Source organism: Stegodyphus dumicola, chromosome 6, assembly GCF_044657685.1.
Source record: "Stegodyphus dumicola isolate Sdum_Otavi_A_Nest chromosome 6, ASM4465768v1".
Classification (NCBI taxonomy): domain Eukaryota; kingdom Metazoa; phylum Arthropoda; class Arachnida; order Araneae; family Eresidae; genus Stegodyphus; species Stegodyphus dumicola.
In genome coordinates, this window is record NC_140773.1 from 222,178,135 (window position 1) to 222,204,375 (window position 26,241).

The following is a 26,241-nucleotide window of genomic DNA, read 5'->3' on the forward strand; positions in this document are numbered from 1 at the left end:
ACGTAGCCGCAACATCGTCCGTAACTAGGCAGGACTTCGCTTCCAGCGGGGCTCTTTTTTTCTAGGAATCCTCATGTTTAAACCACTGCTACCAGAATCTTGTTTCTCAGAAAAGCTCCGTCTAGCAGGGACTGTGACTAGAAGTGATAACCTCTTTACTTATGTGTACAGGTTGGAGTGAGGTAATAGAAATACCGAGTGCCCTTTTATCCATTTAGCTGATCTGTCAAGTTCATGCCTGTTTCTTAGGCTCAAAGTCCCACTAGTATAAAGAAGTCTTCATATGCTTCAGGTAAAGTATGACTTCTGGTTATCCAATTTTACCCAAAATCGAATCAACTCGCAAATTTTGTTAACCTAGATGTTCGAATTAATGAATGTGTATTGTATTTTGATTTAATGAGCATTTTTAAATATTAATAGTGTTATTTTATAATTCTGATGGCTATTATGTGAATATTGTAAATGTTTTTCCCCCCTTCACAGTTCTTCGAGCAGTCATCCGATCTTCTGAAAAACAGCAAAACAGTATCCGTTATGAGTTGGAAGTAATACAGTCATACAAGAACAAAGTTCCCATTTTGTTCCGGGAGTATGTTTGGTCTTCAGATCTTTGTCGCTGTCCTAAGCTTCGAACAGAGAGGGAATATATTTTGATGGGACATTCAAGTGGAGGCAAAAGAGAAACAAAACTTGTATTAAGCAAAAATTCTTTTGTCAAAAGATACACTCAGAAAAGAGCCAGAACTATGCTTAAATTAGTCAGAGATCAGAAGTCTGTATGTCAAAAATTTGTTTTATAAATTATCTCAAGTGGATGTTCGGAATTCGTTAATAACTGCAATAGCCAAACGTGATAAAATGTCCAACAGTAATAAATTTCCTCTCACCTTTCAGAAAAATTAAATCAAAGAGTACAAACAGTAAATAGCTAAACTTTTAATTTGACTGAATTTAGGGAATAACAATCTGTAATCAGAAAATTTAGTCAACAGTTTTGAAAATGTGTTTTTTCCAAACTTATTCATATAAAGTGGCATGGAAGAAACAGTGTAAAATAGTGAAACATATATAATAATTCTTTATGTATAATATGCTAAAACTAAGATCTAAAACTTTCAGGATCAAGATATTTAACTCCTTAGTGAATTAAAATTTGATTGGAAAATATAATGAAACATTTTAGCTTACCGAAATTCAGTTGCATAGAAATGAACTAAAATGACATTTATTCAAAAATATTTGCAGATTAATATAATCTTCACACCATAAACTTTATTTTCCAGTTTTACTGAAATTCACTGATTATTTCATTGTTTTCATAAATAAATGTCATACGATGTTTTATGAAATTTGCTGGTATGGAAATGTTACAGAAGCAAGTCGGATTTGCTTAATATACCCAGGTATTCTCAGTGAATACAATGCTAAAAGCGGTTTGTTTAACTTCCCAAGTGGAAATTTTAATAACTAGGTTCTTCTTCTTCAGAACAACAACAAAATTATTGTCCTCCCTTTTGAAAATGAGGGACCTATGTCAGACTGTCCTCTGAGTTTTACGGAAATTTATACGAAATCTGTGCTATTCAAGACTGCCTTTTTTGGGATAGGGCTTATTTTAAATTTTACATTGGAATGTCATTATTTTTTATTGGTTTTTGTGCACTGTCGACTGGTAACCGGATTTTATTGCTAAAAAACAACCTTTTTAAGATGTGAAAATAGGCCACAAAAAGTTTAAAATTAAAAATTTATTATATTGAAAACTGCAATTAAAATTTCATTAAAATGAATTTAAATATAAAGCATTTTATAGCTGTCTTTTTATAAATCTCTCTTTATAGAAAGCTCATTTTTATAAACTTTGACAAAGACAATTTTTATAGTCAAAAAATATCTTTATACAAATACATCAATAAGTTTATAAAAATTATTAATGGATGTACAGATACTGTGTATAAATGCAATTTTTTCCATACTTGTTAATTCGATATTTAATACAAAAAATTATACATAATGGAATGGCATTCAATAACACAAATCCATACATTTCTAGTAAGCATAATTTACAACAATACAAATAGCAACTAGACAACACATTAACACATATTATATAAATTGCATAATTTAAGTTAAAAAATATATTTTTACAAATTAGTAACTTGCATACATAATGGCAGTTAGGAATCCACAAATTAGTAATCGGAACACCTAATGACAATTAGGAATATAATAGTATAATAGATTTTTACACATAGCAATAATCATTAAAATATATATAGTTCTTTAAAAACATTTTAAATATCATAAAATTAGCACCAAAACATGCTAGCAGAAGTAAGACCAATCTACTAAACACTTTATATTCAAACACAAAATATTTTTTAAAAAAAAGAGGAGAATAAATGAAACAATGCACAATGCCTTCTATAGCTATTGAGTAAAATAATACTAATTTCAAAAATAATCCATTTCTAATGAGCAAATAATAAGGCATATTTTAGGTGTGAATGATAATTATTATTCTTTCTTTCAATGAAAAAAAATACTTTATCAAATATTTCATTTTGCTAGCATTTCCAAATGGAGCTTATTTAATTTTTTAGATCTTATATTAAAATTTTGCATTAAGATTTAAATTATATTTTCATATAAGATATAAATTAGTTTATTACCAAATAAATTGGAACATTTCAAATAAAAATTTACTTTGCAGTTATAACAATATCATTTAAAATACAGTGTGTTTCAAAAGTCTGGGAACACTTTAAAAAATTTATTGTAGCCAAACGAGTAGCATTACAAAGTAACGGAGTACATCATTTTAGAGAGTAAAGTTGTAAGGTTTTTCAACAACACTCATTAACCCATTCGTTTCAACATGTCGACACAATAATTTAACTCTTCTCACCATGTCTTCTGAGCTTCAGTTAGAAATGTCGTTTTAAGTCAAAATTCATGATTTAAGAAAACCACTGTGTGGCATTTTTTGCATAAAAAATTATACCATACAGACTACAGTTAGTTCAAAAGTTATATCCTAAAGACCAGGATCACAGTTTTGCTGTGCACTGGACGATGCTTTTGTGAATTCAATAACTTTTTTGCATAGTGGGACAGACCAATGTCTGCTAAAATGGCCTCTTAGGACCTCAGATATCCCCCCTTGTGATTTATGGGGTTATATAAAGGACCTTGTTTATGTTCACCCTCTTGTAGGTAATGTTACAGAATTGAAAAGGAAAATTGAACAAGTAGCAGCCACAGTCTTCGAAGACACTTTGTGCCATGTGTGGCAAGAGTTAGATTATCATGTCAATGTTTGTAAGATTGCACATCGTTCTCACATAAAATGAGAATTGTTGGAAAAAACTTACAACTTTATTCACTAAAATGATGTACTTCGTTACTTTGTAATACTACTCGGTTGGCTACAATAAATTTTTTAAAGTGTTCCTGGACTTTCAAAACACTGTATGTTAAATACTTAACATTAAGCTGTCACCACTCTCTTAATCATTTAAGTACATGCCAAATTATAGAGCTATGAAACACTTTCATTGTTTCTCGACTTAACATCACAATTAAATAAAACTAATGGGTGAATGTTACAACATTAATGCAGAAAATAAAGTACTCAAGTTACATGTAGCATAACAATTTATTTTAAATATAGAAAATATTTATGAAAAACTGAAGTTCGATGTAAGAATATGAAAGGGAGAATGAAAGATGTTATATAATAATATACAGAAATATGTATAGCAGAATATGTATTCTCCCCAAAAATGGAAAATAAGCTATATATATTTTTATTATGCAGAATGTTAATTATAAAACTTTACCATTTTTGGCACTATTCAAACAAAGGGAGAGAGGAAAATGATGGAAAAAAAAACTTGAGTACAAGTAAGAACTTTTGTTATGTTAAATATTATTAAATTACAAATTTCTTATCATTTAGTTAAAAATAAAAAAGGGTTCATGAAATGTATATATTTACTTAGATACTGTCTAATTATAATCTTCATGAAATAATAACAATTTTCCAAATATTTCTTGAATTACGAGGCTATGGAAAAAAGTGGTGCAGTTTGTATTCAATAATGAATTTAATAAAATAGTTTAAAAAAAGATAATTTCTATACATTCCTCAACTATATTCATCAAGTTACAAAAGCTTCCTTTTTAAAATGTAATGATAATTTTATAATATGCATAGGATCAAATTATTACCTATTGCATCATAAAAACATATGTTATTCCCATAGTGAGCCAGCATAAGACCATTGAACATTGGCAATTCCAATCGAATTTTAAATTATAGTAAATTGGCTAGGTGCAAGATATTCCCATGTTTTCTCTGCGTGCAACACAAGAGTCAATTTCACTTAGAGAGCCGTCCATAAAGACATTCTCCTTTAAGTAGATTACCCTCATGTGCTTTGCCTTTAATAAATTATGGAATTAACATTCTGAGAAATGCTTCATTAATGCAAAATTCCATGCCATTTTGAAACTAAGAAAAATTGTTAAAAAATTAATGTCAGATTCTAAGAACTACACCATTTTGCTTCGGTTAATATTATCATTACAATTTGATTTTTTAGTATTATGTTGCAATAGGTATATTTAAAAGTATTGAAATTTTATCAAACATATTATATATTAATATTAAATAATGCATACTAATCATTATCTTCACCACTGCTTTGCACAGCTGAATATCCTCTTTATTACAAAATATTTTTGCCTTTTGAAATTTCTCCTGTGAAATCTAAATTGTTAATGCTCTTTAAAAAAAAAAAAAGAAATTTCCCCCAGTACCACTGAATTTAAGGATTTTTAAGCCTTTTAATGCGAAATTGATATTAATTTTTAAAAAAAATTCTAAAAATTCTCAAGCTACACATATAATGCAATGAAGGTAAAAATATCAAGTATCTTAAAATATGTTTAATATGCTCACTCATGTTAGAACGAAAGTGTAGTATAGGAATCCCATTTTATATAGGAATTTTCCCATTTTTCATTCAAGTTAGAGCCACACAGTTCTATAGAACTGTCATGGTGTCCTTGAGAATATATGTATATAAAAATTAGATGATAAAATCAATTATATATATAGTACTGATCTTTGGATATGTCACACGGGGTCTGAAATATTTAACACAACTAATAAAATCGAAAATATTTCATTGCACCAATTTCAAACCCTTAACAGAAAAGAGTATGTAATAATTTTGCTACCAAGGACAACCTCAGTCTCTAAATTTATTCTCCCCAACATAATAGAGAACTTATGGTGTTGGGGTGACATTATTTTTTGGTGAACATGATTTTTTTGTCTTTTACCCCAAGAACAAATTTTATCATCTACAAATTTTATCATCTAATGGGAAAGTACTGATAAGTCCCTTTATCAGTACTTTCCCATTATCAAATATATATATACACACACTCTTCGAGATATGAATGTTAAACTATCATGTTTTACAGTAAAAACTAGTTCTTTAGGTCTAAAATATTTGGCACCCTTAACTAACTGAATTAAAAATTTGTTCTGATCTGTGCTAACGTTTGAAATACATTTCATTTAATAATTATAACCATACATTAACCCCTTTGTGATGGCATGCTGCTGAACTTAACCCTTTGGAGATGGATGTGTCATAAATGCATCAGTCTCAAATGTCATTAGCAGCCAGGAGATGCACTGGAGATTATCGGCTGCATTCATCTAACAGTCGGGTGCACTTCTAAAAATGTTTTTTTAGATTTTTTTTTAAATCACTAGATGGCGCTTTGGGTCCACATCAGTTAGCTTATTTGAACCTATACATTGTTGACCTTATGTCTGTAAAGTACTTTATGATTCTGGAGATTTGTTTAGATGTGTGAGTGGGAGATATAAAGTAAACAAAACACAGCTGAGGCTGTACATGATATAAACATTGGACAGTTTTGGATGCTTCATTTTTTTTTCCCCCTATGGAAAGACTGCGAGTGGAGCTGTGGTTTTTGGGAATGCCCGCCGGTGTGCGATCCTAAAAAGAAAGTTTTCTCAGTTTTAATGAAATAGAAATTGTGTCCAACACAGATACCAGCACAAAGCGAAATGTGACCAATCTCTTTTTTTTTATGTGCATGTGTTATTAACTCTATCCTCTATCCAACTATAAATTCACCATAAAAAAGTAAATGATGCCCACCACCCAAGAGATGTTCTAGGATATGCTCTTAGGGACAAAAAGGTTGGGGACCCCTGGTATATAAGGTATTTTGTCGTTCCTTCCTGCGTACCTTGGTTATGTAACAGTAGCACACTCGGCGAGTATTCGAGATATTCAGGTACATTAAGCGACATGCCATCACATAAGAGGATTAAATATTGATGCATATGTGATACATCCATCGTGAAGGGATTAAAAAGAATTTCTATACCAATGAAATTTTTGCAAAAATTTCATTATTTTTGCTGGACTTGCAACAAAGTTTCATTTTAATTTAATTGGCAATTGGTGGGAGGGTTCATATAAAACATCCATTAATCCATTTATCACAGTTTTCTCCTTATAATAAAAGTAAGGTAAATGCATTGACGTTCATTTTGAATGAACTCTATTTATGAAGATAGACATTAATTTTCCTCCAAAATAAAGGGCAGCAATCCGAATGCAAAAGCAAAACCCGATCATAAATTTTACTTCTTTTGATTTCCCTTATTCACATGAACAAGAGACCTGAGTATTCATAACTAGCTATACAATATAAAATATTCTGAATATATTTATACATTAAATTGCTTTTATTTTGTTTTAGTAGCAAGTTACATGGAAGTATAATAAACATATAAGTCAAATGAAACTGAGATCAACTGAATAAAGCACATATTTCTTTACATAAACAAGGCACATAAACTGTTTTAAAAATTTGTATTTTCATAGTAAAAATGTCTTTGGTCCATTTTTCTACACACACACACACACACACACATATGTATTCTAAAATATTGCCGTCACCATTCCAAAAACCTCAATCTGTGAATTTACTATTTCAATTTAAAAGTTCATAAATCAAATATTTGAAGTAGTTACATTATGGTTTTTACAAAATTCTCTCAATTTCATTTAGAAATACATATCCATATTTTTTGGCACGGAGAAAAACATTAAAAAACAACCTAAAAAATTAGATATCTGAAAACAGTAAAAAGCACAAATTTATGCTTTTGGCATGGTGTTAACAATATAAGAGGATTACTTGCAAACCATGAGTTCATTATATGAAAATTAATCAGGAACAAAACTGAAGAAAGTCTTCCAAGTTTAGAAAAAAGAAAGTAATGATTATAAAATGGTTTTTGTGGAGGTAGGTATCAGATACCCACTCCCTCCAGATTTAAATCTTATAATAAAAATAACTGTACAAATTAAAATCCTCTCAATGATACTAATACCCTGATTCATATAACATGGTTTCTAGAATATGTATCTTGCTGACATATATAAAAAAGCAGCCTTTCCTTGGCATCTCGTGCAAAATGATTTTAGATTAAAAAATTGCATGAAATTAACACCACAGCATGTATACTTGCTTTCAGATGTTCAATCATATAAAATTTGCTTAAAACATGATCTTGCCTTAGAATACTCTATGGCATATGTCTTGATATATATATATAAAAAGTCAATGCTAATGTTATATATAAATTTCTCTTGTGTCATAGATATTCGATGTTTATGTATTATCCACTTGAAGATGAATCATGTCTGACTCTTCCCATTTCTAAATCTTTATTCCTTCCCGACCTGCTTCGATTCAAGCGTCCCGGACATAATTCTGGTGTAAAAAGAGTAAGTAGGTAGATGGCAATACATGTCCAAGAAGATGCAATCTTCACCCAAACAGAAGCCCAATTTCGCTCAAAATTCATTAAGTTTGCTTTTTCAGGTCTGCAAAATATTAATATTATTTAAAAGTGAATGACAATTACACAAAATTTCAACTTATACATACATTATATATATTTAATATATAATTAATTAAAACTTTTAATTAGTCATTTATGCACTAATTAAAAATTACATCTGAAATGTAACTGAGATTTCGTCTGAATCTAAAAATAGTTTCAAAGGCAGAATTTAACTGGGAAAAAAAGTTTAAAAAAAATTAATCTTTTATTAATGCTTTTTGATTCACGTATTACACTCAAACTGCAATAACAAGAAAATTTCTTAACATCATTACCAGTCAAGCTTACTTTTTAAAAAATCTTTTTGATTAAATTTTGATTGACTTATTAAAAAGCTTTTAAGTTTTCAATCAATAAAGTTTAAAGTTTTAACTAAATATAATCTAGATAATTACCAAATAGTCAGGAGTAATAATCCACAGAAGCTTAAAGTTTTCCTTTTGCAATTTAAAATATTGTTGGCTTATCAAATCACAAAATATGTTTTCTACATATATATAGTTGGGAATGGCATTAACTAAACCCATGAATCAAAGAGCAGTTAGAGAAAAAATGAGGAGTTTCGTTTCAGAGAGATAAGGACGATGTTAGTTAGATAGATATTTCCTATTCATTTAACTTGTACATTACTGTAAATAAACATTTTTCCTTAAGTTTAAAAGATCTGAAGTGCTCCATTTATGATAAGATAGCTATTAATTCATCGGATAGATGACTTATTAATCCTTTCTGAGCTAGCCATTGTTTGAAATGTAATACATTGTGTAACTTAGTGATTAACTTTAGTTCCCTGTGTTACTAAGGAAAAAGTCCTACTTACAATTTATCTAATATCTTATCCAGCATCTTTGGAGACCTAATGTTCTATTCCTTCCTGTGTAGTTCTGAATTTTAATCATAAAGAAATTTTCAATATAATTTATAGTTAAAAGGAATGCTATTCCTGCAGAATATGCAAAAGCTATGGAAGATCTCAGAAAAATATATAAATAAAGCAAAAATTTAATTGCAGAATTCTTACTGCAACTTGATTTAGATCTTTCAGTTTGGTAATGGATGAGTAAGTAAGTATTTAGCAGATGCTTTCAACAAGAACACAAACATAAAAGCAGTGTTGGATTTCTCCTAGAAGAAACATTTTCTCTCCTGAACAGTGGAGAAAACTAGAAATTAACAGTGGCACCTAAAGGGCATAAATTCACTGCGTATTTCAAATAAGAGTTTAACTTATTTGAAAATAAATGAATTACTTCAGGAATAAAATGCAAAGTAAATAATTAAATAATATCCTTGCCCCTTTCCCCCAAACAAGAAGTCCGCAGAGAAGTCAGACAACAAGCCCGCAGAAAAGTGTGGTAGAATTCTTATTCATTACTTGATTAGATATTCGTTGAATTTTTTTCTTCCAAAGATGTTGTCCATATAAGAAAATGATCCTTACAATTTAATGATGACACAGAGTCAGTTTTGTTTTTTGTTCTTTCTGAAAAAATATGTTAATTTTCTATTACAATTATAACTGAAATTCAGTTACAAAATCCATTCAAATTTACAGATGTGAAAGCACATTCTTATACAAACATAAACAAAAGTGCATGCATATATACAATACATAGCACTAAAAAAGATTATTGCAGGCTTGTGAAGGAGGCTTAATAGACACATAATGAAAATTCTTGATTAATAATACAGTAGTGCTATATATGAATAAAATATAACAATATTAATGTGAAAGGAGTAAAAAAGCCAATTTCCTTCAGCTGATTTTTCTCATCATGGAAAAAATTTTCCAGCTGCCAGTATGCACCATTTCTAAAATCCTATTTTTCCCTGATGCCATTTGCAATATTCAATTCAGTTTTATGCAAGAGGAAAGAATGTGTCTTTTCTTAAATTTCTCATGAACTGCACATGTAATTGAGATTGGAGTTCAGTAAGATTAGTACATATTTTCTTTTCTTTTGAATTTTATCCTTTCAAAATTACAAAACAAGTTAATTCTGATACTTTTAAGATGATGATTCTTTAATTTCTGTAATTTAATTTTCTTTTTTGATTCAATTTTGTTTCCTAATTATTGCTATATAATTATACTGTTTTGTTACTGATGAGCATTGCATTTCAGTTTCAAGATCTAGCTAGTAATTCCCAAAGATGAAAGCAAACCTCATACACAAAAATACCTGCACATGTATCATCCAAAACATGATTTTTGAAACATACAAATCAGGCTAATTAAATTGGACAGAAAATCAATCTTTATGAATAAAATAGATATAATAATATAAAAAATTAATTCCTTCCATTTTGGTAGAAGAAAACTATTTCTTGTCAGTTTTCCCCCATGGTTTTTAACAAATTTCTTTTTTCTCTGATGAAGGAAACTTTTAACTCTTTAAAAAAATAACAGTGATTCAAGTGTTAACGGTGTTCTATGTTATACATTATTACAGTGACAGAACTTCTCATGGAAAAGTGCTTTTTAATTATTAAAATGTAAAAATCAAACTATTATTATGATGTGACTATTATTATGTGTGTGCTTTTGCACATCAAGAACCATGAATTATAATTTTATTTCTGCAAATTTCCATTGCATACTGGCAAAATATGTACTGAAACTGATAATATCAGCAAGTTTTAAAACAAAATACTTCACCTACAGTTATTATACACAAAATTATTTCAGATAACACAATTGTTTTAAAAACATTACAACTCATTTATCATCAAGAGAAAGAAAGACAACATTTCGCCCTCAATCCCAAACAGCTTCAAACTGCACATATGCTACGAATTAGATATTAATATCTATAGAGTGCTCTCGCTATTATCCACAGCATAAGAGCAACTAAAACTTTTCTTGCACCTTATAATCCTACAGCAGTCTGAAGTAGTTAGATAGTAAAATTGTCCTAAAATATTCCCCCCCCCCCAATGGCAGGTACCTGCCTATGAAGAGACAGACAATTTTACATCCACGCCTTCTCTGAGATTCGAACCTGGGCCCTTTGGTATCGCAGTCAGGCTCCCCTAACCACTATTCTGTCTGAGTGGCATACCAAAAAATTGACTGTCCCAATTCTTTTTGGTGTGTGTTAATTTTACACTGATTTCGGTTTCTGAAGAGAGTTATTACTGAACATTTTTACATGGCAATTCACAATTTCTACTATTTCCTATGATCTTTAAATTACCCTAAGTAAATTACCCTAAGTTTATTACTTGAGTTCAATTTTATCAAATTCTCATGAAATTAATAAGTATATTTTGTTATTTTAGTTATTTTTAGATTACTGAATTTTTGAAATTTTTTTTTGGGGGGGGGATATGAAAATAACCAGCAAATTAAGTATTACATTTTATTAAATTATGAAGCTAAGTAAGTACTTACTTAAACCAATGGGTTAACTGCATCATTATGTACAATGAAGCTAATAAAAACATCACATGGAAAAATGCATAACTGTACACAACCCTTTCGGCTTCATTCCGTAACACCTTTTGACCTCTTCCGCTATCTACACGACTAGATTCTATAATAAATAGATTTTTGAAAGAAGTTAACATGATTTTACATGAAAACTAAATATTTGAACTTAAAAAGTACACGATTCATTATACAAGAGAAGAAAACTGTTCAATGAGAATAATTATTATTTCAACTCTTGAACTTGTACCTGCCTAGTAAAATGAGTGACAATTCCATAAAATATCCACAAAATTTCATTTTATGGCAAAAAATCATCTCTTTTAATAAAATGTGTGAAATACAAATATGCATTAGAAAATGATTTAAATATTTGCTCAGAAAATGAAGAAAATTTATGCAAGGTTTGAAGTAAGAGTTAACCTGTTATATGTCTTTACACACAAATTGAACATGTATATATTACATGTTTAATGTATGTAAACGTGTATATATGTAATATTAATGTAATGTATGTATGTAATATTTATATACAATTAACTCCAGATTAATTGATAGTGTATAGTTGGGCCCTGCCAGCAAAAAAAAAAATTTAATTTACATATTGAAACTAATAGAAAAACTACTATTGCAAACCATCAGAACAAAATAAAACGGTCTACACAACATACAAAAAGAAAAATGTGTGAGATAACAACAGTGGAAGAAAATTATCTCTTAATATTTGGAAGTTGTTTTCATTTACATAAAACTCTACCAGGGTTCCCAGTGAAAGCTTTTACTTTCCCTGATCAAATGAAACAATTTTTATGATCAAGCATGATGAGCTAGTTATCAAATAAAGTATGCGCAACTGAATACATTTATACGTTTGCTGCATAAATACCATCAAATAATTACAATATAAAAACATATTCAATAATGTTACAAAAATTTATCTTACTCATTAGTTTGAAGTAAATATAAGAAACATGCATCTAAATCATTTAAAAAAAAAATGTAGATACGATTTTTAAAAAAGAAATATTAAATTCTAGAAAAAACTTTTATAAAAGAAATTCATAACAGTACATCATTCATTCTCTTACTCCTATGGTATTTCAAAACAAATTTCAAGAAATAAGAATTATAAAAGGACTAACAAAAGGGCTCAGTTAATATAATTATTTATTGTAATATAAAATTACATAGTGACTTCTAGATTTCATTTTTGAAGGGCAATTACATTTCTAGAGAGAATGACAGAACAGTTACATTCCTAAAGAGAAGAATGAAAAACAGCTCATTAGCTGGTAAAGAAGAGGACTAACCCCCCCCCCCAAAACAAGTATGATTTTAAGGAACACCTACATAATACTGGAAATATTGCAGCTGAGAAAATGCAGTATGTACTTATTTTTAAATTTAAAAGAAAAAACTTAAAATAATAAATTTGCTAACAAATGCTGTACGATTATTGGTGAGGAAGTTATGAAATAAAAGAAAATTTCCCTTCTCCTTTATGTTCTACAAGTTTAAAGTATAGAATTTTAAGTAGAGATAAGTCCATGGTTACCAAACAGTAATGATTTACTAACTATATCACCAAAACCATTTTAATATATTTCAAACTAATTAATTAAATGTTGATAAAAATTCAAAATTCTTCAGTGTCACAAGCAGCAAATTTGATAAGCAAGTTAATATAAAAATAATTACAAAGAATATATTTCCACAGTCATCACCTATAGGTGTTTCCTTTGGAAAAAGAGATCTTTAATTTTTATTTCAGTACCATGTAGCATCACATATCTAATTTTATTTCAGTACCACCATTATCAAAATTAAATATATATGTATATGTGTAATTAAGAATAACAGAATAGCAATGAAATTACACGTAAAAGGGATATGAGAATTAAAAAAGACATGGTAAAAACTAGAAAATTTAAAAAGATTTAAGACATGAATAAAGAATATATATATATATATATATATATATTTTTTTTTTTTTTTTTTTTTAAATTTTGTAATATCAAGATGACAAATTACAAATGGACATGAAACCTGGTTGACTAGGTGGCCATGGGAAGATCTGAAATTATGTGTTTCCCTAGTTCTTATTAGATGTCTCATTTATTAGTGCATCTTAGATTGTTACAAGAACACAATACTAAGATTTCTTATGGATAATGCAAAAATCACTGATGAATGTTATTAATAAATACAGCATTTCGTAAATGATGAACTTTCTCATTTTTAAACTTTTAAATATAAGTTTAACAAAACCATTCTTTCAAACCATGTATGCATAATTTACACATCCAAAGAAAAAAAAGGGGTAAAATTACTTTCTGAAACAACAAAAAGCAGCAAGGAATTTGAATAACAACACAAAATATTGATCTATTACTATTGTGATTTTTTTTTAAACCAACAATACAATTTCTCAAATCTTCCTTTAACCTGCTGCCATTTGAAACTTAATAAATCTTGCTGCATAGTGGTAAGGAATGCATATGATTTCTAAAATTCAATGGTAACTATGAAACAATAATAAGCCTACAATTTTCTAATGAGACAAATAAGCAAATGTTTGAAACTCATTATGGTATGAATTGCATCAAAATGGGAGTAAGGGAACTAAAAATTAGGTAATAAAGTCAACTTTAAAGTTGTATATACACTTTGAGACTTAGCAATAAGATTAAATTAAGATTCAATAAAGATGGATTAATCATTTTACAACATTCAAAGTTTGCAGAACAAATAGGTAGCGAGGTTAATAAAATTAATTAAAAACTTCCCTCTATAGTTAAATATTGATTACCGTAATTTCCGGAAGAAACGCTGCAGCGTTTACGTGTTTAAAACTTAAATTTTCAGTGGGTGCGGCGTTTCTACCCATGCGGCATTTAGGTGCACTAAAAATAAAATATTTCCTATGATGGTCATTGTACATAGTTTGGATAGCCTTGTCATTGTGCATAGACTGGTGCTGTTCCCACACAAAAGACCACTCAGTAGCTTTTTGCGAACGTTATTTTGTTTACATTCTTTGCCTTGAACGGACCTACATGCCTTATTCACCCTAAACGAGATCTCAGAACAATAACATTCTTTCCCCTTTCAAATCAACATTCTCATCAGTTTGAATAGTCTCTCTCCTCTGCCAGTCCATGAATCTTCCAAGACCCATCCTCTCCCCACCCCTGCCTTTTCTGCAATTTTTTTCAAAAGCGGACACGACTCCACCTGCCTCGCAATAACGAACTCTGATGTATTTCCCCTTCAGCATGAATGGATTTTTCTTGGCATTCTGCCAGATACAGATCCCATCAGTTTGAGTACAAGTACTTGTTGAAGAGTTTTTAAGTAAGAAGGGAGTGGAAAATTTTTGAAAATGTCCCTAAACGGCACAGAAGCTATACTGCTAGTTTTAAGCTTAATGTAATTTCACGTGCTAAACAAATTGGAAATCGAGCAGCAGCTCGAGAGTTTGAAGTGGACGACAGATGTATTCGACGTTGGAAAACTGAAAAAGAACTTAAAAATATGCCACAACAGAAACGAGCCAAAAGAAGTGGTACTGTAAGGTGGCCAAATCTAGAGAACGACCTTGCAAACTGGATAAAGGAGCAACGAGGAAAGGGAATGGCAATTTCGACTGTAAAAATTCGCTTACAAACAAAAGTTATAGCAAAATGAATGAACATAAATGATTTCAAAGGAGGTATAGCAGATTTATGAAAAGAAAAAATATTTCTATGCATACTAGAACAACAGTCGGGCAACAATTACCAATGGACTGGCAGGATAAAAAGTCATCTTTTCTAAAATATGTGACAGCTATTATTGACAAAAAAATTATTCGGTCACAGATAATAAATATGGATGAAACGCCGTTAGCTTTCGACTCTCCTGCAAACAAAACTGTTGGTGAAACTGGTGCAAAAACTGTATCTGTGTTTATGACGGGGCATGAAAGAACATCATTTACATATGTGTTAGCTTGAGCCACAAACGGTGACAAGCTAACGCCGATGATCATTTTTAAACGAAAGACTGTTCCGAAGGGAGATTTTCCTAATGGTGTAATTATTTGTGCAAACGAGAACGGCTAGATGTGCGAAACAATTGTGCATGAGTGGCTACAAAAAGTTTGGCAGTGTCGTATGGGATCTTTTTTCCAACCAAAGGGGTTATTGATAATGGATTCCATGCGTGCTCATTTCTTTGAGTCGGTGAAAACCAGATGTCAAAAATTGTCTATGACCGAAGCAATAATTCCTGGTGGTTTGACAAAATCTTACAACCGTTAGATTTGTCAGGTAATGAATCCTTCAAAGCTGAAATCCGAAAGCGGTGGGAGTGTTGGATGAGTGAAGTATTGCATAGGTAAACCAAAAGCGGTAAAATGCGTAGAGCATCTTATGAAGAAATTGCAAAGTAGGCAGGAAGTGCATGGAAATCGGTAGAAACATCGTCAATAATAGCAGGGTTCAAAGAAGCTGAAATTATATCCTTAGATAAAGAGACTGTAAACCAAGAGGATGAATGCGACGATCTGGAAGACTTAGATCAGGATTTACTAAATCTTTTTAATTCAGATAGTGAAGAATCAAATTTTGATGGCTTCATATGATGTATAGTTTGCTGTAATTCGTAAGGAAAATTTAAAATTTCCTTTTGTCGTCCAAATTTAATATTTCGTTGTTGCAACATTTTTTATAATATAGTCTGAGTATTACAAATATGGACTTCTTTAGTGGGTAAATATACGTGAAGGTAAATATATTTTCCACATTTCTTACCTTTTATTTTTGAGTTATGGTTTCATTTCATGCATTTTTCTTAACTGGTATGTCATATGTCAGGACTTAGGTTGAGTTTTTGCATCTATACGGCCCACGACGATGTCACACACAATTTAATCTATTGCGGCGTTTACGCTGATGCGGCGTTTCTGTGTAATTTTAATTTTTTTCTCGCCATTTTTCTTGAGTGCGCCGTTTGCGCTCATGCGGCCTTTCTTCCAGAAATTACGGTAATTGAATGATCCTCTCCATACTCATTTTTTACTCTTTGCCTTTTCTAATATAAAATAATCCAGATTTTTTTAATCTGTACTTTATGTAGAGCAAATTTTGTCTTTTGGATTTGAAGAGATGCAATAAAAAAGAAACGATATTTCATTATACAACAAAAAACTTCTACTTTATTATGCTAAGTTAATGATGACTTAGATTTAGTTTTATAGCATATTTTTCTTTTTAACTGAGTTTTGTCCTGAATATATTTACTTGCTACTTTTTATTATAACTATGAACTGAAATTCAGTTTCAAAATCTATATTCTCAGATGCGAAAGCAGAAACCATATGAAGCACACAAAAGATACAAATGTGCACTTAATAGCAAAATTAAGAGAATTTGCATATTATGTCGAATTTCTGAAAAACTAGAGGAAAGATTTTAATGAAATTTAGTATAAATATATATTTATAACAGAGAAAGAGATTTACCAGTCAAAAGTTATTTTCTGTAGGCATGATTATCAGTAAAGCTCATAGTGCAGGGTTGTCCAAAATCAACATTCGGTTATCCAGTTGAAAGTGAGTCTAATATGAGGTATGGTCCCCTCTCTCAGCCAGACAAGTTGCAAAGAATGATGAAACACTGGACAGAAGACGGTTGAGGAGTTTCTGTGGTAGACAATCCCACTCCTTGAGCAAGGCAGTTTTCAACTCCAGGATGTTTCTTGTTGGGGATGGTGATATGAAATTGTCCTCGCGAGAGAATCCCAGACATGCTCTATAAGTTAACGTCAGATCAAGCTGACCAATCCATGCAGTGAATATCCTCACTTTCCAGGTAATCGTCAACCAGCTGAGCCCTATATGGATGAGCTCTTTTTCTCTGATGAGGCAGGGATTTTGTCATGTTCCAGGCTTTCTCCAGATATAGGTACACCGAGACTCAGTGTTCAGACTGAATCTCAACTCTTCTGTAAAAGAGCATGGTGCTCTAATAAAGTCTGTTTAAAGTGCATGTTGTCAGCACCATGTTCAACACACTCTCTTGTGTACTGCAGTGATTATTCGACTCTGAATATTTGAATAATTCTTTGGCGACATCATTAGTACCTTCAGTTAAATATTTTTCATAAAAATAGACATGATTTGTAAATTCTCTTAATTTTGCATAAGAGTATATTACCAGGTTATGCAAATATCGCTAATTAAATTACATATGAAATGAAAATATTTATATCAATAAATAATATAACAGCACTATATATGAATAACAGATATAACAAAAATCAATTTCTTCCAACTGCTATTTTCCATACAGACTTTTCCACTGTGGAAGAAAATTGCCAACCCTAATGCCAGTTATGACAAAATTTTCAGTCAAGCATAAATATCTTAGAAATTAATGTTAATAGATACATTATCCAAACTACTGTACGATCAAGAACTTGATGTCTTAATGGAATGATAATATAACTGCAAAAACACCCATACAGAATGTATTCTAGAACATATTTACACATACCCTGCAAAAATGGCTGCATTTTAAATGAAGAATATCTACAGGAAAACCTTTACTCAGAAAAAATTCATCAAACTGCTGGAGATGCTGTTTAACAACATAATTTGATACTGTTAATCTACATACATGAACCAACATGTAAATCCTAAAAACTGATTATTTGCTTTATTTTGAATTTAAAAAAATAACGATATGGTATTACTCAAGTGAGTTTGCCTGGTGAGTTTTGCTTTTTATGTAGTTAAATTCGATTTTTCAGAAATTTGTAAAACTGAAGCAAAGACTCGATACAACGTATTCAGTTTAAAAAATGCACAAAAATAAATAAATAAATAAAAAGAGTTTAAAATAACATAAGTTTTAAAAATCACGTAATAAATGAAATTACAGACAGACATGAGACTAACCTTTATTTGTAGAATGTTTATCACAGCAAGTACAGCAATCCTGGGAAGGGACAAATGGATTAAGAATTTCATTTCATACAATTCTGCAAATTTTGAGAACATAAATTGATGATTAAAATGTGAAAGACTTTGAAAACACCTCAAATAATGAGATACTGGATTAGCTAAATACGCAATAGAAGAAACAAAACAAAGAATTTGATTAGGTACAGACACACAAAGATAACAAGAGAAATGTAGGTGTTTTATAATGGATTTGAACAAACCTTAAACTAAAATTAGATGCTGGGATTAAAAAGAGTTTAGATAGGAATAAGAGAGTTTAGATAGGAATAAGACACAGAAGAAGATTTAGACTGCCCATACAGAAAGTATTAGAAATAAAGGAAAGTAAGAGTCTAAATATGAAATTGAAATGAAACTAGAGCAAATTAAGATGAAAAATATTAATTATAAAAACAAGAGAAATAAAACACAGAAGATGATTACAGACACAATTAGAGTCTCACAAATTTGTAGATTCATAACAAATATTTTCTCATATATTTATAATATATTCTCATAATATAATGAGATGGAAACTTAATTTCTAACTTTTATGATCATTAATAAATAACGTAAGAGCTCTGCAACACTGTAGTAATCTGTTTTTTATAATTGAAATCTTTTCTAAATTTAGAATTACCTAATGGTCACATTTTTTAAAGCTATTTTAATCAGAAATATAATTCTTGATATTAAAACCTTGATAAATAATCAAATACACATTTTAAACAACAATGATACTGTTGCACTTCCAAATCTTGATACATAGTAAGTCACAAGAGTACGTGTATATTATCCCACTAACCATGATACTTAATAAAGGAGTGTGATATAATGATAATTACACATAAGCACAATGTTACAACACACTCATAACATCTGCACTTTCATGTATAAGCCTATTTGATTTTTAATAAGCCACCTTTTATTGTGAACAAGGATATACATTAACTGTTATTCGTGTACTTTTTCTCACATTCTGAAAAAAAGATTAAAATTTCGAGCATGGATTGAATTGGATTATTATAATTTGGCGCAAAACCTGTCAAGGTTATCTGCACCAGACAAATGGTAACAATGCAATTAGTCATTTGTAAAAACTTCCAGCTTAGGTAAGAAGAGACAGATTACAATCTATGATAAGAGCTGATATCTTTTAAAAAAACAGGTTAAATTCTATTATAAAAGCCAATATCTTTTAAAAATAGAAACAAAATTACGATGATGTATTTTTCCAATTAAATTTCCTAAGTCTAGTTCTGAACAATTAAAATGTTTTTGGCGAAAATAATTAAAACTCTGGCATTCCACCAAGATATAATGGACTGTCAGATCTGCATTGCAGTTTGGGCAGCTGGGATTCTCTTCTCCCTTCAGAAGATACTCATGGGTCAGGCGACAATGGCCAATTCTCAGTCGAGTCAAGAGGACATCTTCCTTTCTATTAGCCATACATGGCCAGCATCCAATGGTGAGTTTTACATTTCTCAGCTTGTTATATACTTTGTCATCCCATTGCTTCTGCCATTTGCTGAGGATTTTGTGTTTGACAAACCCTTTGATGTCTGCTAGTGGGATCTGAAGATTGTACATTGCAGTTGCAGTTTTAGCTGCAATATCCGCCAATTCATTCCCCTTAATGGCAACGTGTACAGGGATCCACGAATATAGAATCTGGTATCCCTGAATTTTTAAAGAATGATTCAACTTCAGGATTCTGATTGCAGCTGGATGAGTACATTGAGCGTGATTTTTCAATGACATTAAGGCACTCATGGAATCTGTGTAGATAATAAATTTTATGTACTTTTGTTTTGAAAGGTAAGTCAAAGCCAGATAGATAACAGTAAGCTCAGAAGTAAGCACATAGCAAACTGTATGTAATCGAACCCCTACTATTGTTTTCTCTGTGATGAAAGCGGCGCCAACATGATCCTGGGATTTTGATCCGTCTGTATATAGAGGGATATATTTCCTATATTTGTTTCTATGTTGAAAAAATATCTGCTTGTAGATGATTTCATTAGTTTGTGATTTACTCCAGTGTCGAAAAGTATCCAGAGAATGGATTCTCCAATCCTCTCAGGAAGGAATTCTAAAAAAATCCTCCATCTGTATATCTATATTAGACAAATTATACTCCTCCACCAAAGCACTCATCAAGCCGAAAGATGGGACACATGATGGTCGTGCCTGATATAAACGGGAGTATTGGTCATTAAGCAATTTTGACCGCGTAGAATTTTCCGTATGTGATAAGACTTTGAAATAATGCTTAAAACAAAGATTTTCGCGTCTTAACCGCAGGGAGGTCTCATTACTTTCCACATATAGGCTTTCCACTGGAGAAGTTCTAAAGGCACCAGTGCATATCCGAAGTGCTTGGTGATGTATCGGATCAAGTTTGGCTAATACTGAAGGCCTTGCCGACCCATAAATGATTGATCCATAATCTAGTTTCGAACGAATGAGAGCTCTATATATAAGAAGCATTGAGCTTCGATCAGCATCCCAAGAAGTATTTGACAGTACTTTCAGAATATTCATGGTTTTTAAACATTTCTTTTTTAGATAGGTAATATGGGGGAGGAACGTAAGCTTATGGTCAAATATCATTCCTAGGAATTTTATTTCCTTTTCTACAGGAATCAGCACATTTTGCAGATAAAGTTCGAGGTCAGGGTGAGGAAATTTCTTTCGACAGAAATGTACACACAGTCTTTTGAGTAGAGAATCTAAAACCATTTTCCTGTGACCATTTAACAATTCTATTGAGAGATGTCTGCAGTTTACATTCAATGTCTTTCAGGTCTTCTCCCTGGCAACTGACTTGCAGGTCATCGACATAGAGCATACCCTGGACTGCTGGAGGCAGTTGTTTTAAAATAGAGTTAATTTTTATACTAAATAATGTAACACTTAATACACTTCCTTGCGGAACGCCCTCTTCTTGATGAAACATGTCAGAATGTGTATCGCCTATCTTCACATGAAACTTCCGATCCTGTAGGAAATGTTTGATGAATATCGCCATGTTTCCTCGTAAACCATTGTTATATAGGTCACGAAGGATACTGTATCTCCAGGTGGTATCATAGGCTTTCTCTATATCAAAGAAAATGGAAACATAATGATTTCTTCTAACGAACGCTCTACGAATACCTGTTTCTAAGAGTAGGATATTATCGATAGTTGCTCTTCCTTTTCTAAAACCGTTCTGATAAGGGGAGATACAATTATTTGTCTCTAAATAATAGACCAGACGAGTGTTGACCATCTTTTCAAAGAGTTTGCAGAGGCAGCTAGTTAGGGCGATGGGAATTTCGAGCCTGATTTCTAATTAATAGTAAGCAGATTATTTTTAAAGTTATGGGATTGCACCATCAATAAAAGTGTACATTAATGGACATGAGATGGTACTTTATTTAAAAATGGATAAACAATGCCAATATAATGTAAAAAAATTGTAATGAGAGAATATCCATTTGAAAAGAAATGTGGATCAAGAGGTGTAGAATCACATCTATAATTCCATTAACTTTTGAATATAGGAAAAAAACAGCTGCACACGGCCAACAAAACAGTAACCAATTGAAACAATTACTCGTGGGAAGTTTGTGCTTATAGCATTCTAATTCCAGTAAAATCTAAGGTAGGTTTTAATAAATTATTCTTGTAAGTTAATCTAACAGCTTAAATTAATATTTATATAGGTTTTATTTTATGTGTTTAATTTATAATTTGTATGTGACAGTTATATAAATTGATAAAGAATGATGTATTTTTTTTTATTATTATTATTATTATTATTAAATAAAGAGGCTGTTTCTTCTGAATTCAGCAGGAATGATTGGTGGTATCTCTGCCAACTTTCATGGTCGATATCTCCAACCTGATAGTACAATGACTCACACAGTTTTCACTAAACATCTGGCTATGGAAAGATTATTGATCACTACAAATTGTTTTATTCTGATATGATAATACACCAGAGTTCTAACAAAAAACAATGAAAGTGTACTTTTTAAAGAATTTGTTATCTACTTCTAATTATGGTTGGAAGTCCTCTAAATACATCATAATGGTGACATTTTCAATAATTTTTCAAGCTGGTTTCCCAAAATTTGTTCACTACCTCTGCCTCTGGGACAATAGGACATCAAGGCACACTAGCACAAGAAAGATAAACCACAGCAGACCAAATTGTCTTCAGAAATTTCCAATGCTGACTGGACACCCTTTTTGCTTTGTCATAATATTGATGTCTTCACTGCACATCAAACTGAGCTTAATAATTGAATTACTCAAAACTCCTTGCCTTTAAATATATATATATATACCCATATGATCACAGACATTACACACATATATATACACTGAAGTGACAAAAGTCATGGGATACCTCCTAATATTTTGTCGGTCCTCCTTTTGCCCGGCGAAGTGCAGCAACTCGACGTGGCATGGACTCAACAAGTCGTTGGAAGTCCCCTGCAGGAATATTGAGCCATGCTGCCTCTATAGACGTCCATAATTGTGAAAGTGTTGACGGTGCAGGGTTTGGGGCACGAACTGACCTCTCGATGATGTCCCATAAATGTTCGATGGGATTCATGTCGGGCGATCTAGGTGGCCAGATCATTTGCTAGAATTGTCCAGAATGTTCTTCTAACCAATCGTGAACAATTGTGGCCCGGTGACATGGCGCATTGTCATCCATAAAAATCCCATCGTTGTTTGAGAACGTGAAGTCCATGAATGGCTGTAAGTGATCTCCAAGTAGCTTAAGGTATTCATTTCCAGTAAATGATCGGTTCAGTTGCACCAGAGGACCGAGTCCATGCCATGTAAAAACACCCCAGACCATTATGGAACCACCACCAGCTTGAACAGTGCCTTGTTGACAACTTTGGTCCATGGCTTTGTGGGGTCTGTGCTACACTCGAACCTTACCATCAGCTCTTACCAACTGAAATCGTGACTCATCTGACCAAGCCACGGTTTTCCATTTGTTTAGGGACCAACCGATATGCTCACGAGCCCACGAGAGTTGCTGCAGGCGATGTCGTGCTGTCAGTAAAGGCACTCGAGTCGGTCTTCTGCTGGCATAGCCCACGGAAGACAAATTTCGCCGCACTGTCCTATCGGACACATCCCTCGTACGTCCCACATTGATTTCTGCGGTTATTTGACACAGTGTTGCTTGTCTGTGAACATTGACAACTCTATGCAGACGTCACTGGTCTCAGTCGTTAAGTGCAGGTGGTCGGCCACTGCGCTGTCCATGGTGGGATGTTATTCCTGAAATTAGATACTCTCGGCACACTCTTGACACTGTGGATCTCGGAATGTTGAATTCCCTAACGATATCCGAAATGGAATGACCCATGCGTCTAGCTCCAACTACCATTCCAACTACCATTAAGTCTGTTAATTCTCGTCGTGCGGCCATAATCACGTCAAAGCCTCTTCACATGAATAACTTGAACACAAATGAAAGCCCTGCCAAAGCATTTCGCATTTATACATTTTCTACGCGATATTACTGCCATCTGTATATTTGCATATTGCTATCCCATGACTTTTGTCACTTCAGTGTATGTGTGTGTTTATGATGTGCGTTTTGGGGAAAAGATGAAACCCGAGTCATTGCCGAGAGGACTGTTTCTTAGGATTGGTGCAAAAATTGCAATTGGCCTGCTGATTAAAACAGTTTTTATTTTTTACAGGAACAATTATTCAGAAATATACTTCTGGTTAAAACCGATACAAAACTAGAGGTGCTACACATGCCCTAAAATTTCACTACACATAGTTTGCATTTTAGACAAAAAAAAAGGGGGGGCACCGAGTGAATATGTAAGATAAAAAAAATTGCAAAAGATAAAACTATAATTTAAATTATCAATAGCTACTTAAACTTAATATGCTTATTTTCCATCTCCATTCTAAAAATAGTAATCTTTTTCTACACTGCATCAATTCAAGACTAATCCATGTCATATAATGCTGGTAACATAAATGGAACTAAAATTGAAACAGCTAATAATAATTTTACAGTAGTATTAAATATTCAATCAAATGCATTAAGAACTGAAACTAACTCATTCTGAACACAGCCGCACTTTCTTTCTACACTTCAACCTAGCTGGTCTGTTTCTTGCTGCTCTCTTCTAATTGCAAAGCTCTAAAAATTTTAAATGTTTTGAAATAAGTGCAAATAGTGTACCAAATTGTTTGTGCACAAATAAAACAAATGCAAAATGCTTATCGAAATAAAAATGAACATTTAATCTGTTTTGGCTGCTAGTTTCAGATTCATTAGGGATCAACATTCTATGCAATCAAAATTCTTTGCTGTTCATTACGGATTCAACATTCTGTATTCTATGCTATTTACTTGCTACGCCATCTGTGCAATTTATTTTTCCACAACATGAATACTGCTAAGTGTTTACATTACAATGATGAATTAAGCATCTACGAAATGGAATAGTTCTACATCATGCTATCAATGCTTCTACTATGTTATTAAATCAAAATCTATTGTTTTATTATGTATATCTTCCAAAATATGACAAAAATACAAAAGCAAAAGTTGAGAACCAGTAAAAAACAAAATTAAAACTTTAACAAAAGTGAAGCAGCTTAGGTCAAATGACCAAAATATTAGAACAATTAGACTGAACAATTTTGGCTCTCATCAGGGAAATGGACAAAAATAATTCAGTTTCTTGTTCTAATCAACCTGTAGGGCAGATCAACATTTCTTATATTATACCATTTTCAAACTAAGAAAACAAAAAATATTAATTCAAAACAATTAGCATAACGCCATTCCCTATGTTGTTCTGAACAACCAAGAAAATAAGTTAAAGCATATAAAGTGTTGTTTTACTCTTTCTTCAAAAATGTACAGTAAAATGCACCTGAAAATAATAAATAATGATAAAAAAATTGACAAAGCATGTAAGTCCTATAAAAATAAATCAAATAAAATAAATATGTCAATTTTAACTGCCAATAAGCACTTAATGAATTATCAATAAAGTCCAAAAATACAGTTAACGATAAGTGAAACGCCCTTTGGTTTAGATAGTAAATTTTTAAAGTTTTTTCTTATTTCTTTTTTCCTGATATATATATATAATTTTTATTAGAAAGCTGCTCAACATTTGATAAAATGTTAGCTGCTTCATAATATTTCAGGAATTGAATTCTAAACTAACTACAGGAAAGATCAGATACAAGTCTTTGCCCCCCCCCCAAATAACATTTAATTTAAAATAGCCCAAGAAACTTATTATGCATAAAAAAAAAAGTTTGTTACTGTTTTTACTACCTTCCTGGGTATTTAAAAGAGCAACTGGCAATGTGAAATTTCTGAAAAGAAAAAGAAGCTAATGGAAACTAAGATATACATATTTGAAATCCATCTACATAAATTCAAAAACATGGGGTATGTTTAGAAGGGGCAAGAGAGGACCTCCATCAGGAAATGCTGGATTTTGAATATTCTTATCAATGACATACAAAGTTAATCATGATAAAAGATTAGTATATAAATGTGATTTACAGTACAAATGTTAGGTTAAAAGACCTTCAATTTACTTATTCAAAGGAATATCATCACAAAATTCCTGTATTATTTTAAATGTATCTGATACAATGTCATTCCAGAAATTAACTTCTCAGAGTTCAGTTTTAAATTATTTCAGATTTTAACAGCTTCAAATACTCTATTTCGTTTCCACTAGCTATGTTAATGATTGCATAAATACAGCTCTCAAATATAAAAAGTTAGGTCTTACTGATCATTAAATACAGCACAAAAACAATGACCTTAAATTTCTC

The 26,241-nt window shown here is 31.4% G+C and overlaps 2 protein-coding genes across 2 annotated transcripts in view; one reads left to right on the forward strand and one right to left on the reverse strand.

The window, feature by feature from the left end:
* Window positions 1–818, forward strand: part of LOC118183893 (uncharacterized) — a 172,457-nt gene extending 171,639 nt beyond the window's left edge. Inside the window, exon 13 of the mRNA XM_085819572.1 lies at window positions 487–818. Within this exon, the coding sequence (XP_085675698.1) occupies window positions 487–803 (317 nt within the window). The 3' untranslated portion in view covers window positions 804–818. The remainder of the gene's footprint in view (window positions 1–486) is intronic.
* A 918-nt stretch (window positions 819–1,736) lies between these two features.
* The window catches only part of LOC118183894 (serine incorporator 5-like), a 76,599-nt gene continuing 52,094 nt past the window's right edge, over window positions 1,737–26,241 (reverse strand). The window contains exons 11-13 of the mRNA XM_035353504.2: window positions 18,346–18,385; window positions 11,370–11,511; window positions 1,737–7,955 (exon numbers count right to left, since the gene is read on the reverse strand). Of these exons, the coding sequence (XP_035209395.1) occupies window positions 7,748–7,955; window positions 11,370–11,511; window positions 18,346–18,385 (390 nt within the window). The 3' untranslated portion in view covers window positions 1,737–7,747. The remainder of the gene's footprint in view (window positions 7,956–11,369; window positions 11,512–18,345; window positions 18,386–26,241) is intronic.